Source organism: Micromys minutus, assembly GCF_963924665.1.
Source record: "Micromys minutus genome assembly, chromosome: 26".
Lineage (NCBI taxonomy): Eukaryota > Metazoa > Chordata > Mammalia > Rodentia > Muridae > Micromys > Micromys minutus.
In genome coordinates, this window is record NC_137961.1 from 5954233 (window position 1) to 5973511 (window position 19279).

The following is a 19279-nucleotide window of genomic DNA, read 5'->3' on the forward strand; positions in this document are numbered from 1 at the left end:
CTTTATGTGCATTGGAACTGATCTGACCTTTCCTAATGGGCGATGATGAGTTTTGAAATCTGTGGTCTGGGGCTGGTGAAGAGGATAAGTTGTCCTATGTTGTCTACACAGTTACCATGGTTTGCACACGTCTGCTCACACTTACCAGCACAAACATGCGGCTAAAAATGATAAATACAAATGATTAAAATGCAGTGTGAGAGCCTCTAAAAGACATTTAATAGCTGGATATGGTGCATTGTCTGTAATTCTAGCTACTCAGTGGTCTAGATAGGGCACTCATTGCAAGTTTAAGGCCTACCTGGGTAACTTAGTGAGACCCTGTTTAAAAATAAAAATTAGGAAGAGGGCTGGGAATATAATTCATGGTAGAACGCTTGTTAAGCATTCCTAGTATACGGGGGGGGGGGGGGGGAGGAAAAACCAAAAAAGCAATAATCAAAGCTATAATTTAATCTTTAAATCTTATTTTTAAAAATATGACAAGTAGACACATATCATGAAAATAGTGATATATTTAATTTAATTTAATTCTACCAATATAGAATGAGTATGATTCTTTGCGATTCATGTGGTATTTGACAATGGATCAGTGTAGCAGTGACATAAGTGAGCTGAGGGAGGAACTGTTCTTTAAATTTTAGTTAAACTAAAGGCAAAAAAAAGGACAAATGTATAAACTGTTTTTTTTAGCTTGATAAAAGAGGAAATGAAAAGTCAGTAATCACAGATCTTTCCTGTTTCCTAATGGACTTAAAAAATTGTAGTTACTTCAAATTTATATGAAAATGGTTTAACTTATGAATAATTAGCCTCTTAATTTTTTTGTTGCATTGGGAATTGATTTTTAAACCTGCTGAGTGCTGAAGGGTTAGCTATTATTAACATTACCCTTGTGAGTTACAGTTATAGCTGAAATTTAACGCATTCATTTATTAACATTACCTTTGTGAACTACAGTTATAGCTGAAATTTAATGCGTTCATTTATTAACATTACCTTTGTGAATTACAGTAATAGCTGAAATTTAACACATTCATTTTAAACAATTCTTAATTTGGAGTTTTTTTTTTTCTCTCTTTTTGTTGTTGTTGCTGAGGTGCTTCAGATCAAACCTGGGACCTTGTCCTAGGAAAAAAAGAAAAACCAAAGTGTTCTGTAACGACCCCAACCTTGACACGTTTGAGTTACATTTTAAAATTCTTTCACAGTAATGTTTTTTTAACCTTTGGTTTTGCTTCTTAGGTTATTGAATTAGTTCAGAAATATGGACCAAAAAGGTGGTCTTTAATTGCAAAGCACTTGAAAGGAAGAATAGGCAAACAGTGCAGAGAAAGATGGCACAATCACCTGAACCCCGAAGTGAAGAAGTCGTCCTGGACAGAAGAGGAGGACAGGATCATATACGAAGCACACAAGCGGCTGGGGAACCGTTGGGCCGAGATTGCCAAGTTACTTCCTGGAAGGTGCTTACATGTTGGCCTTTACTACCTTACAATTGGATATATTTTCAAGTACCCCTTGCTTTTATTTGTAGTTCAAGTTTAAACAGCCTAATACGAGTGACCATTTGGGTCCATTTGTAATTTTGTGGTAAAGAATATGAATAATGTGTAACTGGAGTTTAGCATTTTCCTGAGGCGGAGAGGCGCTTGCTCTCCACTGTCCTGTTCAGACTGACTGCAGTCACTAGCCCTGCAGGTCCTCTCACGACACATCTGCTCATGCCTCTCAGCTGCAATCTCTAGGGAGTACTTGAGAGAAACTAATGTGCTTTCATATGCATTCCTTCCTAATCCTTGTATACTTTACAAGTATGTAAAGGAAACATTAATGTCTTTGTTTCATAGGAAATTAAGATGCAGTATTACATTTTCTTTTGTCCAAGTTCCGGGCTATGAACTTGTGATATATTCAGTATTTTATGCACCTTTTTACTCTGTGTAGAACCTTGCTTATTGCTTTAACAGAGTGGGTTTCTAGTAAGTGTATATTTTGTGCAGAATGGAATTTATACTACATATAGCTCTAGGTTTATTTTTATAAAAAGAACCTTGGGTAAAAAGGGAGCCGATGAACTCATTTTCTAAAAATATAATATTCTGAGAAATAGTAAAGAATACCTGAAATATGTAATTTGCATTTTTCTTTCTTTTCTTAATGGAATTGAGGATTGAACCCAGTGCCTCACTTATGACAGACCACTAGACAAGTATTTTACCCCTGAGCTATATCTCTGGCTTGATTTTTTTTTTAATAGTCCCCCTCGCCCCCTTTTCCTGTTGCAAGGCCTTTATACTTGGTATGCCTTTATCCAGAGGCTCTTTCTTCTGTTTTTGTTGTTGTCCATGCTAGCCTTGAGTGTCCCCGTCTGCCACCCTCAGGCTGATGACCCCACACCTGACTCTTTCCTGTTCTGTGCTGCCAGTTCCTCTCTTTGAGACCTCGTGGCTTCACTGTCATCTCAGGAGAGGGCCTCCTTGGCCCTCTAACCAAACCCCACACACTCACTTCTCACTAGTCATCCACTCCGAAGTGATAATCTCATTTATCTCTTTGTTTTTGGTCTTTCTTCTTTGTTGCCATGTTTTCAGTGGGAATTTAACCTCTGTGACACCAGCAACCTTCTAAATATTCAATTTTACCAGTCGTAAAGATATGTCTTATGTATTTTGTGCAACTAAGTGCTAAAATTTGTAGAATTTCTTTCTCTTTTTAAAGTTATATATTTTCATTTCTTAGGACTGATAATTCTATCAAAAATCATTGGAATTCTACCATGCGAAGAAAAGTGGAGCAGGAGGGCTACTTACAAGATGGAATAAAATCAGAGCGATCTTCGTCAAAGCTTCAACACAAGCCTTGTGCGACTATGGACCATTTGCAAACCCAGAATCAGTTTTACATTCCTGTTCAGGCACATATTTTTAATATCTTTATTATTTAAAAACAATTTCTTTAGTTGCTATATGGGAACTATTGGTTTTTTGTTTGTTTGTTTTTTGTTTTGTTGTTGTGTTTTTAGGACAAGTAAAATTTGTTATGGGGAGTGACACAGACAGACATTTAAATTTTTTTCCTTTTTTTTTTTTTAGAGTTTCAGAGACTTTTTTTTTATTAGATACTCTGTATTTATTTACATTTGAGATGTTATCCCTTTCCCCCTGCCCTGCTCCCATTCCCCAACATTTAAATTTCTAAACTGAAAAAGTAAGCCATAATTTTTACATATTTTAGAACACATTTCACTGGAAGGTTTCCTACTGTATGTGACTTTCACATTGAGAAATGTAGTGTGTGCGTATAACAGTACTCTTTAATTCATTACAGCTATGGTTCAGTGGACATAAAGATGTGCTTTAGCATCTGTGTAATTATAGTATTGCCTATCTCACAGGTGTGTACAGAGCAGTGGAAAGGAGAAATAGTAAAAGAATCATTTAAACATTCCCTGGGGAATGGTAAATAGTTGATCTTTGATCTTGTTCCACTTTGCTCTTTACTTGAGTGAGTTTTCATTTAGACAGGTTCATTAGAGGTTACCCAAGTTCAAACTCGGGGAGCTCTCTTGTCCCTACAACACACATTTACCCACCTGGAAGAAATTTGTTTCATAATCTTCATAAGACTTGCTTTCCCAGTCTGTATTTGTATTTATAGTAGACAGTTCTTAGTTCTCTTCACATGATGTAAAAGACTGTTAGGATCAAGTAGTATCTCACAGAAGATAGAACTGGGCATGGTGTTTAAACGTCTGCTTCCTGAGCCTCAGGTGCTACTTCATTTTACTTTGTATGCACATTAAGTTTCTAATCTCTTGGAGCTACTAAGTTAAGTTATTTTACACTTACTTTTAAAAACAACACTTAAAGTAGTGACATCTTAATTTATAAGTAGAAAAACATGGGCTGAAAGTGTAGTTAACTGCTGATGCTTGACTGTAAGGATTTTTTTTTAAAGATCTGTTTATTTTATATATATGAGTACACTGTTACTGCCTTCAGACACACCAGAAGAAGGCATCAGATCTCATTACAGATGGTTGTGAGCCACCATGAGGTTGCTGGGAATTGAACTCAGGATCTCTGGAAGAGCAGTCAGTGCTCTAATCACCGAGCCATCTCTCCAGCTCGACCTTAAAGATTTTAATGTTTTGTTTTTTAAACATATTTTCTTTAGGGTCTTAGACTTCATTAGTGTAAACAGCAAGGTTTTGCTTCTGTCTTAGAAAAATTGCCATTTAAAGTTTTTTTTTTTTTACTTACAGAAAGATAATTTTAAAAATTACTTGTTGCCAAGGGAGTGTTTGACAATCTCAACCAAAATATGCTGAAGAGGATAAGAATATTGTTTAAAATATTAAGAATTGTTTCCCATTTAATAATTTAGAAAGCTTTATATATTTAAATTTTAAACTATTAAGAAGATAATTATAATTTTTCTTAAGAAGTGTGACATGAAGAAAAAATATGTTGGTTTGAAATATTGTGACAGATTGTCATTGAAAAGTTTGAGAAAGATAAGTTTCTAATCTCTTGGAGCTACCAAGTTAAGTGATAAGGGATCCTAACTGAGTAGTGTCAAAGCTAACCTCTAGGTCAGAGCTCACATGTGATGATTTTGCATTAGATGATGATCTAGGCCATAATAGAAAGTAGATAGATTATATTTATTTATTTGATTGCCAGATTTTTTTTACAAACACCATGTATTTTATTAGTACCCTTAAAGTCTAATACACTTTACAATTTTTATTACCAATGTTTTAGCAATGAGGCAGTGATTGTCAGACTGTCTGTTAAGACCACTGCGTGATTCTGATTGTTTCTACATGAGTAACAGAGTCCAACCCTGTTTTTCTTAGAGATTGATGTTAGGTGCTGATAAGAATGAACACAGTTTACTATGTTCCATAGGCTGTAGGGCAGCTCTCAAAAGCCGACTTTTAAAAACATATGGTAGGTGATGTTGGTAACAGACTGATTGGCTGATAAAACCAGGATTAGAAGCCAGGTGTGGTGATATACACCTGTAATTTCAGCACTGGGAAGGTTGAGGCAGGAGGATCAGAAATTTGAGACTAGCCTCAGCTACATTGTTAGCTCCAGCTTGCTTGGGCTTCAAAACAAAACCTTGTCTCATGAAATTGAAGGACAAAAAAACAAAACAAAACAAACAAACAAACAAACAAAAAAAAAACCCCCAAAACCAACAAAAACAACAACCCCCCCCAAACAATAAAAAAGCCCAAATCTAAATGTAGGTTATTTCCTACACTTATGGTTTTATCGGTAGATTCTAAAGACAGGTGATACAGTTATTAAATAAACTATTATAGTTATGAACTTTCAAAGTTGCTAGGCAATATCCAGTCTCCAGGCTTTTGTTTTGTTGTTGGTTTTTTGTTTTGTGTTGTTTTTTCTGAGACAGGATCTACCAACTACCCTGAGATTTTACAGAAGTCTGTTTGCCTCTGCCTCTTGAGCATTAAAGGCATGTGCCACCCTTCCCAGTGCTCTAGTTTTTAGTGTTGACATTTTATCCCAAGCTTTCTTGGTATCAGATTTTTAAAGGATTACTATTAAAACCTCTAATAGCAATACTTTCCTTCTTTATTCAGATCCCTGGTTATCAGTACGTGTCGCCTGATGGCAGTTGTGTGGAACATGTTCAGACGTCTGCCTTTATTCAGGTAGGGTTAATTTGTAACAGAAACATACAGGAAGATGTCATCATCATTACATTGCAGTTGCTTACCTGTAATCCTACTTTTTGAGCTGAGGCAGGAGAATTGCCACAGTTCAAGACAAGCAGAGGTACATAGCAAGACTCAGGCCAGTCAGGGCTACAGAATAAAAAGCAAAAACAACAAAAATCAAACAAATGAAATGAAAATCAGAGGAATTCTGTGATCCCAGCATTTGGGAAGGTAGAGCAGGAAGATGCTGTGCCCTCCCTCCTCTAAAATTAAAATAAATTAAAAACCCCAAAGCATTTGACATTTTTAGAAGTTGAATAGTACTCATTTCCTTGGATAAAGAACATTGCCGAGGTTTTTTTTTTTTTTTTTTTTTTTTTTTTTTGTGTGTGTGTGTTGTGTGTTTTGTTTTCTTAATTTTTCTTTTACTTTGAGTATTGTACAACTAAAGGAAATGTATAAATGGGTTTGAAAAATAAAAACCATAAGAGTATGAGGTGATTAGCGCACCAGTGTGGCAAATTGTTCAGTTTTATGCCTTAAGCCATTCAAACAGTCACTGAATTGTATAAAACACATTACAGTGCATTTATCTAAAATATTCCAGAGGTACATTTCTGATATATAGTTAATGCACTATGTTTTTAGGTCTCCTGCCTCCTGATGTTCATTTGTAACAGTATTATGTAGCCCAGGCTGGCCTGTAGTTGGTATGTAGCCAAAGATTTCCTCCTGTTTGCACCTTCCTAGTGTTGGGCTCATAGGTGTGTGCCACCACACCACATGGTTTAGGTGATGCTGGAGACTAGAAGTTGGAGAAATGACTGACTATATCATTTCCCCTGGTTTTTGTCTTTTCTTTTTGCTTTGTTAAGAAAGGGTGCTGCCATGTAGTCCAAGGACAGCTTTGAGCTTGAAGCCCTCCTCTCTTTCTGTTTCCAGAGCGAGGGAACGGCAAGCGTGTACTACCATGCCTGAAATTATGTCTCCTCCATCCGCCTACATTTAAATTTTTCCAGTTTCCTTTTACAAATTTGAAAATATTTACAAGTAACGTTTTAGATTCCAGAGGAATTGTGATATAATGATTCAGTAGCATTAAGTGGTTAGTGACATTTGGATTTAGTAGTATTAAGCATTTTTATAGGCTGCATAGAAGAAAATAAAAATGGAAACACTATTTTAAAGCAGTTGTGATAGTGCTTGTTTTTCTTTTATTTAACTTATTTTAGCAACCCTTTGTTGATGAAGATCCTGACAAAGAGAAAAAAATCAAGGAGCTCGAGTTGCTTCTTATGTCAGCTGAGAATGAAGTTAGAAGGAAGAGGCTTCCATCCGTAAGGGTCGGGCTCAAGTGTGCACTTGATTACTGGGGCCTTTGCATGGATGCTTGCATACTTTTCGTTAGCTGTGTAGCACATTTGCCCATTTAATTTGCAATTTTGATGTCACTTGATTATGACTTACATCTCTTCCAGCATGGTTTATATTGTTCTGTATTAGGATACTTTTTGTTTTTCTAAAAAGGATGTTTTTTAAATCATAAATGACTTAGAGTAAAATCTTTAATTTGTATTTTTGTGACTCTCTCTCTCTCTCTGTGTGTGTGTGTGTGTGTGTGTGTTATATTAGGCTTTTAAAACTTGATATTATATATAATGATGGATTGAATTGAAAACTTATAAAATAAATATAATAGGTGTAGAGACACAGCTCTAAATTATTTTTTTATTTTCTTTGGAAAGTTGTCTTTTACTCTAGGGCATGAATCAATAACTAACAGCAGAAGGAAACAATTGGTTTTTATATTCTCTAAATAACTTTTTCAAAAGAAGAAGGCTGATGTGGATGTCTTTGATTTAGTTAGTCAGAATAACTAGGAGTATTACATTAAGATAAATGATATGATGTCTAGTAGAGTTAAACAGGTTATGCTAGATGGATTAGAGGAAAAAGATGTACATTTAGTTTTAGATGAGAATTTCAGAAGTTTAAACTGACATGTGGAGTCTGTCTTTGGGATGGGTTTTCTTAGACTGGGCCTACAGTGCAGTGGCAGAACATTTGTCTGATAGACATTTGATCTTGGATTCAGTCTTAGCACTGAGAAAAGTTGTCTTTCTCCTTCTTGACTTGAGACTCAATGAGAGAACAAAAATGTTGAGACTATAGCAACATTTGTAGTATAGTATCTGAGTATAGTAAAGCTCAGATAGCATCACTTTGAAAGAATAAACTGGCATCCCTAATTAGTATCATGAAACAACTGATTATCTTGCATGATTTAAGAGGTTATTTAAATGATATATAATAATAACTTTTATTATAGGTAAGATTTTACTATAGGAAAGGGAATTTTTGTTTTGAAACTATAACCCATCAGTAAATAGTAAGACTGCAAATGTGCATATTTTAATGATAATTTTAGCTTTGTTAAAGAAATGACAAATATTCCTTATTTGGAAACGACTGTGTCATATTTAAGCCATTTTGGACATTTTTGGACTGGGATGTAGCTTTGATAGGAACCTTTTCCTATGTTGAGGCCTTGGGCTTTGTCCCCAAGTGCTTCAAAACAATAACACAGTATCAACAAAAAGATCATGTTTTCTAAAATTAAAAATGCTAATTTTTCTATTTTATTTTATGTGTATGGGTGTTTTATCTGCATGTGTATTTGTGTACTGCATATACAAGGTGCCTGAGGAGGCCAGAAAAAGGTCCTAGATCCCTTGAAACTGCCATGTGGGTGCTGGGAATCAAACCCAGGCTCTTTGAAAGTGCAGCCAGTATTCTTAATTGCCGATCCATCTTTCCAGTCCAGTTTGGTTTTTAAAAGAATAATAGTATTGGGGACATGTTAGGAAGGTGTATGTGGGGGGGGATTCAGAAGGAGAATAGTGGGGGGAAATGATCAAGGTACATTGTATCCATGTATGAAGTTATCAAAGAATAAATAATCTAAAGCTAATAACAGTACCTTAGCTCAGGATGCAGCATACCTGTCTCATTTAATAACAAAAACATACTGGCTCAAGTAGTTCACCTTTTATGTTAAAATGAAGAAATTTGCTGACTTCTTTATAAAACTTGCTGTCAAAGAGTAGCTAAATGGGCTATTTTAAATCCTAGAGGGAAGTTTTTTTAACCTGTAGTATAGACTTCATACAAATTCATTTTTAAACATTTTTTAAACAGATGTATGATAATAGACATTATTTTACTGAATTCTTAGTATGCTGTACTTAGCTATTTCATGTGTATTTTTGGTAAATATCATATTAACTAATTAGTTAAAGTAGATGGAATGCATTAGAGATTAAGATTAGGTCTGTATATTTGTAATGCTGTGGTTTTTCTGTTGGGTCCAGTGGCTTACCTTCTTGGTTATTTATTTGTTTATTTATTGCCTGCACGTATGTCTGTGCATCATGTGTGTGCAGTGCCCATGGAGGTCAGGAGAGAGTGTAAGATCCTCAGAAACTGGAGGTATAGATGGCTTTGAGCTCACATGTGGGTGCTATGAATTGAACCTTGAATTCTCTGGAACAGCAGCAAATACTCTTGTCCACAGAGCCATTTTTTCAGTCATGATTTTTTTTTTAAACAGTAGAAACCATTTATTGAGTGATTTCTTTAAAATGGGGAGTGTGTTCTTAAGAATATTGTTGCTACTAGCTATATTTGATTTAAAATATAATTTAAAATTCTTCACGTGCACCAGCCTCATTTTGTGCATATGACTGCAGGCTCCCATACTGACTTGCTGAAGATAAAGAATACTTTCATATTTCAGAAAGTTCTATTGAATAGTGCTATACACGGTACAGTTATCGTTTCTTCATGAGTCTTCAAGATCTCATTATTATAAGAGCAGGAAACGAGACTTGCATGATAAGTAAGATGCCTTGGTCATATTTCTAAAGAGAGAGAAAACTAGTAACCCTGATATCAGAGTATTTAACCTGTAATGAGAACGGAGATGAGGAGTAGGTATGGTCAGATGAAATAAGTCACTTCGTTTTATAAGAATTGAGGGGAAATGTGTACTTTAGATTCACAGTTGAGGTATGTTCTTGGAAGAAGTCCTATTTGAATTTAGTCCTGAGACTCAGGATGATTATGTATTAGTAAGATAGATGAGTTAAGGCAGTATTGTAAACAGAAGAAAGGAAAGTATATTGTCAGTCACATGGTACACTTCCTAATAGTTAAACTGTCTCTCAAACCAAGACGAGCACTCTTTGTGGATGGTGGGTTAGGAAATGTTTAGATAGAAGAAACAACAGTATGTAAAGAGGCTTTCCAGAGTGAAAACATTCAGAATAATAACAGAGTTTAAAATGCTATAGCTTGGTGTTCTCATAGAAGGAGAGTTATGAGTGGATGTTGGAATGAAGTTTGTAAAGAAAATGAGGCCAGGTTTTAGGTCTTTGTTAGGTTAACTGCTAATTTTATTGACAGGGACTTCATAGTTAAATTTTATTTAGGAAAAGGAAATCTAGCCAAGGTATGAGATTTAGCAGAAACAAATGATATATTTTATAATATTAAATATTGAAGAAAGCTGTACTATATATTTCAGCTAAAATGATATGAAGTATGTTATTGAAATTTTTCATTTAAAATCTGAATTCATGCCTACATTGAGAATGACAAATAATACTCAAATTTCTTTTGTCTTTTTAGCAACCTGGAAGCTTTTCTAGCTGGTCTGGTAGTTTCCTCATGGATGACAGTATGTCTAACACACTGAATAATCTTGAGGAACATACTACTGAGTTTTATAGCATGGATGAAAATCAGACTGTTTCTGCACAGCAGAACTCCCCCACTAAGTTTCTAGCTGTAGAAGCAAATGCTGTGCTGTCTTCTCTACAGACCATCCCAGAATTTGCAGAAACTCTAGAACTTATTGAATCGGTAAGTTTGATATTATGAAATTAATTGTAATTCCATGTGTAGAAGCTTAGTTTAATATTTAATAAACATTTTTTAACTTAAATGTTAAGTGTTGCCTAATTTTGAAATCTCTTTTTGTAGAGGTTTCTGTTAAAAAAGTAAAAGGTTTACGTTTTTAAGTATGTATCTTAAAAGGATGTTTTTACAATTAAAAACAATTCATTGTTTAGTAGATGAATTATATAAACATATTAGGATGTTTGAAACTAGAGAGACTATAAAAAGGAAAATTAAAATCTCCTGCACATTTAGACTTGATCATTTGATGTATATAAACACACACATATAACTCATGATATATTTTTATCTGTTACTTATGTCATGAGCCCGTCTTTGATTCCTTTGCACACATAGAATTTTTGAGCAAGGTCTCACTGTGCACCCCTGTCTGGCCTGAAACTCACTATGAGACCAGGCTGGCTTTGAACTTACAGAAATCTGTCTGCTCTGTTTCCTGAGTGCTGGGATTAAAGTGTGTGCCACATACCTGGATCTTAAATACACCTTTTAAACATGAATTCAGATGCTCTATAGTATCCTATCATGTGACTGGAAGGCAGTTTTAACTCAGTGCATCATTGTAATTAAGTTTCTAGAGGGATCTGGATTTTCAGTATCACCAATAACAGGTAATGCTAATAAAGGCTTTGTTGAATCATGACCATTATGGATTTGGCTGAATTGAATCTCAAAGTATAAGTTCCATGCATATTACCAAATGATTATGCAGGGTTTCATGGTATTTTCCTGTTAAGTTATTTTTTTAATAATATCTTAAAATAATCTGTTCTTTTCATGTAAATATTCTGACAGAAAATTCCAGCTACTGTGTTCAATGAAACATTATCTTGGTACTAAAAAATGTAATATTTTCTTTTAAGGTGGTCGTGTTTAATTAAAGAAGGTTTAGACAAAGCTTGTTTTCACTGGTTAACATGAGTAAATAACTTATTAACAGTTATCATGTGTTCAGACCACACTAAACGGTTACAGCTTAACTGTAGTTAGGGTTCATTTTCCGTAGGACCCCGTAGCATGGAGTGACGTTACCAGTTTTGATCTTTCCGATGCTGCTGCTTCTCCAGTCAAGTTAATGCGAATTCAACACAACGAAGGAGCCGTGGAGTGTCAGTTTAACGTCAGTCTTGTACTTGAAGGGAAAAAGAACAGTTGTAATGGTGGAGACAGTGAAGCGATTCCTTTAGCATCCCCAAATGTGGTCAAGTTTAGCACTCCACCAACCATCCTCAGAAAGAAGAGGAGAACCCGAGCGGGCCAGTCTGCAGGCAGTGAGCTTGGCGATGGCTCGCTCAGTGAAGGCAGTAATGCAGCACTGAAGCACACCCCAGTGAAAACACTACCGTTCTCTCCCTCTCAGGTACCAGTGTTTTATGTTTGCTGACGTTGACAAGCTAGACTAAATTAGATCTTTGGTATCTGTAAAAGCAATTGGCTGTTTTGTTAATACAAAATATATAGACATGTCTAAACATATACATGTGGATGGTAAACCCAGAAAGTACTTCACAAAGGGTGATATTTGCATCATAGTACCACAGAACATCAAGTGTTAAAGGGAAGTTTTCTTTGTCATACAGTCCTAGTTCTGGATAAGATTCCTGAGGAAACTGGTCCCTAGAAAGGAAAACAATCTCTTTGCCCAAAGGTCTGTAATGCCGAGCTGAGACTGAGGTCCAGTGTGACTCCTTGACTCTTGATTGTTTACCATATATTCCGACTTGACAGAAAGAGACCTTATCTACACACAGCAATTTAGAGTTCCATTGATGTTAATGTTCCCCGCTGACCTTCTTTGGAAGAAATCTAGACAACAGTTTACTCTAAGAATCTCATGTTTTGATATCCAGAACCACCTGCTTTACTCTTTAGTGATGTTCCAAGTAGTAGATGTGTACGTTAGGATTATGTTTTACTGTGCACTTGTTATATTCCAGGCTGTATGTCTCTTTCCTTACAGCATCTCCTGTTAATCTTCTTTCAAATGACATTGGAAGCCAAAGGGAATACATTTTGAAATGAAGCAACTACTGTTTGCTGAAAGTGTTTTGCTTATCTTAATTTCTTTCCTGTTGCTACGATGAAATATCCCGATAAGCTATGTAAGGAGGGAAGGCTGAAGTTATTTTAGCCCCCAGTTCCAGGTGACAGTATTGTGGAAGTCACAGTGGTAGAATTTGAGATAGCTTCCCACGTCAGTATCCACAGCCAGAAGAAATCTACGAATGCATGCATGAATGTGTGCTGCTGTTGCTGTTCAGCTTCCTTTCGGGGACCATCCAGAATCTGCTACTTAGGGAAAGAATGGTCCCTCCACTTTTATGCTGGGTTTCCCCACCTCACTTAACCCAGTTAAGGGCCTCATAAGTGTGACCAAGCCCATCTCCCAGATGATTCTAGGATTTGTCAAATTGGCAGCATTAATTATCACACAGATGTTAAAACATTTTCTGGGGGCTGGAGAGACTGCTCAGTGGTTAAGAGCACTGACTGTTCTTCCAGAGGTCCTGAGTTCAATTCCCAGCAACCACATGGTGACTCACAACCATCTGTAATGGGATCTGATGCTCTCTTCTGGTGTGTCTGAGGACAGTGACAGTGTACTCATATAAATAAGTAAATTCATATTAAGGTTGGAAAGATAAGTAGGCTGTGGTAGTGCATAGCCACTGTGATCTAAGAATGTGTGAGGTAATACAATTTGCATGGTCTATAACATGAATGGTATATTTATTCTTTTTCTATCTCTCAAAGTTCAGAATTATCCCAGGGAAGATGAAAATGTTCATTTCCAGAGCTTTATATGTTAGTAATTTTTACTGAAGTCAATCCTATGCTAGAAAGCAAGTAGATATACTTATATCCCATGACATTTGGATTTTATCCTGTGAAAGAGTTTGATATTTAATTCTAGGTGAGGTGATTCAAATATTAGGAGACAGGAGTGACAGCTTGAGTAGACTGTACTCAGAAGTGACACTCCTTGTATTACTACTGCTAGTCGGCCAGCTACAAACGTGAATTAGGATTTGATAGTATGAAATAAGTTAAGTCTCAATACATTGTATGATTTAGAAAGTGTACGCATGTACTGTCTGCTTGAAGTATCTGTGCTGTCTTCTAGACAGACAAGATCGCCTGGCAGTCAACTTTCAGTAGGTCAAAGCAGTGTCTCTACAGGTGCATATGCCATGCCTAGTCTGTTACTCTAGTCTGAGTTCAAGACAGTGAGAGACAAGTGCACCTGACATCATTCACAGTTAGTCTTTCCAGTCATGCTCTTGTATACGAGTGGGAGGTCTTTGTTGTAACAGCTGTATGTAGTTTCTGTAGATCAGTATTTGATGGCATACTGTTTTAAATTTAAAAGCATGACCATTTCTAAGTCATTGTTTAATGTTTATTATGTGCTAATCTGTTCAAAGTGCTGGGAGGCAGCAGTGGACAAAACAGAAATTTCTTGCCTTTATGAATTTTAATTTCCAAGAAATTGAATGTAAATGTAATATTACTGAAAATCTTTTCCTAAAACAATACAGAAGTCTTAGCAGTTTGATATTTGTACAGGAACTTTGATGTTCTACATTGTCTGAATTCTCTTCCTCATTTAGTTTTTTAACACATGTCCTGGAAATGAACAACTTAATATAGAAAACCCTTCCTTTACATCAACCCCAATCTGTGGGCAGAAAGTTCTCATCACAACTCCTCTTCAGAAGGAAGCAACCCCCAAAGATCAAAAAGAAAATGTAGGGTAAGTTTGTATTAAATAACTATGTGAGGGAAAACAGGAAGCATGTTAAAAGTATGTCAGCATTTTATTCAAATGAATGGTGTATCATAATCTTTAGGTCTATAGGACTGAGAAGTTTGCTATTATTGTTTTTAAAGTCACATATTCTTGTTTCTGTAGAATACTGGAAACTGGCTAAATTTAGAATAAAAATTTTATTACAAGCAAAATATTCTTAGTACTTTTTTTCTAAGTCATTTTTTCTTCTTTAAAATTGATTCAAGTATAACTGACTTTAGGCATAGCTCTGTGTTACATTAGAAAGCATATGTCTATATAAACATGTAGCTATGCTTTTATATGGCTTTGCTTTTGTTACATCCATAAACTCACAATGACAATGATGCAAGTATCTGAATGACTGGCCAGGTTTAGAACACCTACTATTAGAAGATCTATGTTGGGCACCACACCGAGAACCCCCACTCCTTTCAAGAATGCACTTGCTGCTCAGGAAAAGAAATATGGACCTCTTAAGATTGTGGTATGTCTAGTCCTTGTTTTTAAGCACTTTTCTAGTTCTAATTAAAAAAACTGGTTTTTACCATTTTGAATTTTTTAATATTGAAAAAGTGTTCATTTGAAACGCTAACATTTTATTTCTTAATTTATGAATATGAACTTGTGTTAATTTTCCTGAGCCTTTAAGTAATCCTTTGGTTTGTTTTAAATTTTTATTTTCTCATGTTAATAGAAGAAAACAATTTGTTATTGGCATGCTTAATGTTAAAAATGTCTGTAATAGTTTAGTAGTTTCACTGCAGTCAGAATTAATATTTTGATATATCTAATCTCTTAAATAATGTTGCTTAGGAATCTAATAGATCAGGGAATCTTCTTGAAGTTCAGTTTCCTCTTCTATGTACAAGTTGTTAAGTATGCCTTAGTTTTGTTTGTTTTTTTTAAATTGTAAAGCTGAAAGATACAAATAAAGGGCTTGTCTCTAGTTTAATGTAGTGAGTGTTCAGTTGTTACTATTGTTATTCTTGTAGCTGTGGTAACAATAGTTTGCAAATTAATACATATGTGAAATGTTTTAGTTATTTGTGTTCTCATAAATAGAAAAGCCCAGAACATTCTAGACATGCAAGTTTTGTCTAAAATAAAATGTTTATTAGAAATAAAAATGCAACTTAAATTTGGCTTCTTCAATGGTGACTTGAATTACATTCTGTGTTTAGTAATTTTAGTGGGTAGATTCATTACTATTTTTAAGTAATTATTTTTGCTATAAACTGATTAATACTTAAATATCTATAGCAAGTAGGAGATATGTAACTATTTATTATAACTGGGTGTATGCATGTGAAGATGCTCCTGAAGAGGCTAGAGGATCGTTTTGGGGAATTAATTTTCTCCTTCCATCGTGGCTTCTAGTGATGAAACTTGGGTTGTCAGGCTTGGTGTCTTACCACGCTAAAAGACTGGTTTTTATATACAGAGGGTGAAAAAGAAATTTCTGGTAATTGCCTTTTAAAACCTTTTAAAAATAATTTAGTCCCAGCCACTTGCCTTCTTGGAAGAAGACATTCGAGAAGTTTTAAAAGAAGAAACTGGAACAGATATATTCCTCAAAGAGGAAGATGAACCAGTTTACAAAAGCTGCAAACAAGAGGTAATCTTGAGTATTTATTGTATGTGCATTTATTTTCAGAGTTGGTTCGAGGCGGGTCTTTCTGTAGTTTTGGCTGCCCTCTTGCCTCCCCTTTCTGCGAACTGTGATTGCAGATGTGCTTCTCCATGCTGGTGCTTCAGTGTTACCGTTAGTCAGTGTTTGTCATGTCCAAGAGACTGGGCTATAATGTTACCTTGTAAATTATTTTCCTTAGCACTCTGCATCCGTGAAGAAAGTTAGAAAATCACTAGCCTTAGAGAGCTGGGACAAAGAAGAACCAGGCACTCATCTACTAACGGAAGACATTTCAGACATTCAGGTTTGTAAAGATTCATCCATGATTTTAAATAGCCGTCTTAAGTCCTGGTTGTTCTCATTTTGTATGGATTGCCTGGCCAGGTCATTTAAAAGAGAGCCACAGAAAATTTGGGGCACATTTTGCCTAATTCAGAGAGAATCTACTATCTATGAAGAATATTTTGAGAGAAATTAACTTTTGGTATGATGCCAAAAACTTGAGGCTCACAAAGCTTTAAGTTTTAGTGTTTTATGAAATTACTAGGTATTACTACGCACTAGACATTTATTCTATGTAATCAGTGAGACCAAGGGGGAAAGCGAGCAGGCCTCCCATTACCCTTTACTCAGTAGTCTCTTGTCTCAGTGTTTGAATTAGTTATTTTCCTCTTTCTTTTTTCTCTTAGTCAGAAAATATTCTTACAACATCTTTATTAATGATACCATTATTGGAAATACATGATAATAGGTGCAACTTGACTCCTGAAAAACAAGATATAAATTCAGCCAACAAAACATATACACTTACTAAAAAGAGACCAAACCCTAACACTTGTAAAGCTGTCAAGTTGGAAAAGAGTCTTCAGGTATGGATTCGTAAGTTTCTTTAGTGATTTGTTATTGTTTAGTCAACGGTCACTTTAAACTTACTGATCTTTTAATTATACTTTTTCTTTTAAATTTTAAGTTAACAAGTACAATAAAAAATAATTATTTTGTCACTGAAAGCAGGCTTGGGTTTGAGAGATTCATGTATCAATGCACATATCATCTATACAACTGGAACTGTAGCCAGAAATTCTTTTGGCTAGTTTGTTTGTTTGTTTGTTTGTTTTGGGTTTTTTGCTCATTTTTGTTGTTTTGAGACAGGATCTTACCTCATTATGTACCTGGACTTGAACTCATAGTCCTGCAGCTTCAGCTTCCCCTTTGGTGATTCTCTAATTGTGTGTGTGTGTGTGTGTGTGTGTGTGTGTGTGTGTGTGTGTGCACGTATGCACAGATATTTAAATATCTGTGCACTTAGGGTACTTCTTTACCTGTAAAATAAAGACATCTATCCATATTTGTTCTTCTGAAATGGTAAGCAATTGGAAGCATTTCAGCATGATTTTGTTTGTATAATGGCTCCCAATAAACTTTGGATTAAAGCTATAAAACAAAAAATCTTCCCCTATTCCTGTGTGGCCAGTAAATAGATGAAAATGAAGGCTGGAGAAATTCTTATTCTGTTATTTTAGGAGTTTGCCCAGAGAGGAAGACTAGAGAAGATTTCTTTTTTAATGCCACACTGTCTGCAGAGTAAATTCCCTGACATTCCACATTCCTTGAAAACATGTTTGGTGATCAGATATAGTCGCTACTTGTCTGTCTTGAGCTATAGCTTTCATAAAGTGACATAATGCATGCCCTTAGTTGTTGAAAATGTTTTTAATTCCCAGTGTTTAACTTAGAGCTTCTATATAATGATATAGTAGCTCTAACATATAATACTGAAACCTTTATCCTTTGAGAAGGAAGAAAACAGAGTACTACACTCCTGGTTCACACTGACATTACACCTTCCCTTGAAGTCTCTTTTTTTCTTGGTACTGGCGTCCAAAACTGGGCTCCCGAATGCTAGAAAAATACTCTACCAATGAGCAGATATCCGGCTCCTCTTTTTAAAATGGTTGCAAAATTAGGGCCCAAAAAGGGATTACTTTTTTCCTATTATCATCCGTTTGATTTGTGGGTTGTTGTTGGTAACAAAAGTATTATACTGTTGTTATAGGCCAGTGAACAATGTCCATAATTATAATAATTACATTAAATTGATTATAAATACTTAAGTATGTGTTTAAAAATACAATATTATAAAAACATTTTAAAGCAATTACTTATAAAATTCCTAGAAAAAATTACTGACTTTTTAAAAGTCTAGTTATATCAATTGGCAATATGGCATAGTGGATAAAGGTGCTTCCTGCCAATCACGATGGCCTGAGTTTGGTTCTGCAGCCCACATGGTAGAATGAGAGGTCCAGCTCTTGAAAGTTGTCCTTTGACTTCCATATATGGTGTGTGGCATGATGTACACACTCACACACACACAATTATGAAGTGTTTTGGGTATTTAATTTTACTAATTTTCACATCACTATTGATGTTTCCTTCATAGTCAAATTGTGAATGGGAAACAGTGGTATATGGGAAGACCGAAGACCAACTTATCCTGACTGAACAAGCAAGAAGATATTTGAGCACTTACACAGCTACCAGCAGCACAGCAAGAGCTCTAATACTCTAACCAGCACTGAAGCTGAAATGCCCTACCCACCACTGTATCTTATGCTAAATTAGGTCGCAATGAAATTTGTCTCAATTAATTCTTTTAAAGGTTTAAATACATCCTTAAAATGGTTCGCAGTTTTTTCTATATTGAACAGGCAAACCTAATAAGTCACTTAGAGTAAGGGGTAGGCAAATTTATTATTTATATTTTTAACAAATGAGAGTTTAAAGATTTGTTTTTAAGGAATACAGTGGGAAAATAAGGATGTTCATGGGTATTCCAAACTAAATTCTCACATGAATTTATTTACAAGATGTCACTACTTTCTCAAGGCTGTATCTGTTATAAACAAGTTAACTGTGTGTGAACTCTGAAAGCCTATATTTAGGAAGCACACAGGGGCTTTATGAAGTACTTTTTGCATGTGTGCTGATTTACTTAGACCATTTATAAAGAAACACAGTGGGAAGGAGTCTCAAGGAAGCTAGAAGTTGCACTACTAATTTTGGTATTTTTCAGAAACAATGAAATTAACTACAGTGTTAAGGATATTTATTTGTGCATAGTACTAAAAAAGCATTGAAAATAGGCTTTTTCTTACTAGTAAAGAGTCAGTATTTC

The 19279-nt window shown here is 35.2% G+C and overlaps 1 protein-coding gene across 3 annotated transcripts in view; it reads left to right on the forward strand.

Annotated features, from left to right (window-relative positions):
* Positions 1–18673, forward strand: part of MYBL1 (MYB proto-oncogene like 1) — a gene marked incomplete at both ends in the record, with an annotated part of 30443 nt that extends 11770 nt beyond the window's left edge. Inside the window, 12 exons of one of the 3 annotated variants that reach the window (XM_080938758.1) lie at positions 1246–1466; positions 2743–2917; positions 5621–5692; positions 6931–7035; positions 10388–10621; positions 11685–12038; positions 14290–14432; positions 14841–14955; positions 15970–16086; positions 16301–16405; positions 16791–16970; positions 18545–18673. In XM_080938758.1, the coding sequence (XP_080794884.1) occupies positions 1246–1466; positions 2743–2917; positions 5621–5692; positions 6931–7035; positions 10388–10621; positions 11685–12038; positions 14290–14432; positions 14841–14955; positions 15970–16086; positions 16301–16405; positions 16791–16970; positions 18545–18673 (1950 nt within the window). The remainder of the gene's footprint in view (positions 1–1245; positions 1467–2742; positions 2918–5620; positions 5693–6930; positions 7036–10387; positions 10622–11684; positions 12039–14289; positions 14433–14840; positions 14956–15969; positions 16087–16300; positions 16406–16790; positions 16971–18544) is intronic. The other 2 variants (XM_080938759.1, XM_080938760.1) reach the window with 2 other exon arrangements.
* Positions 18674–19279: the final 606 nt, after the last annotated feature.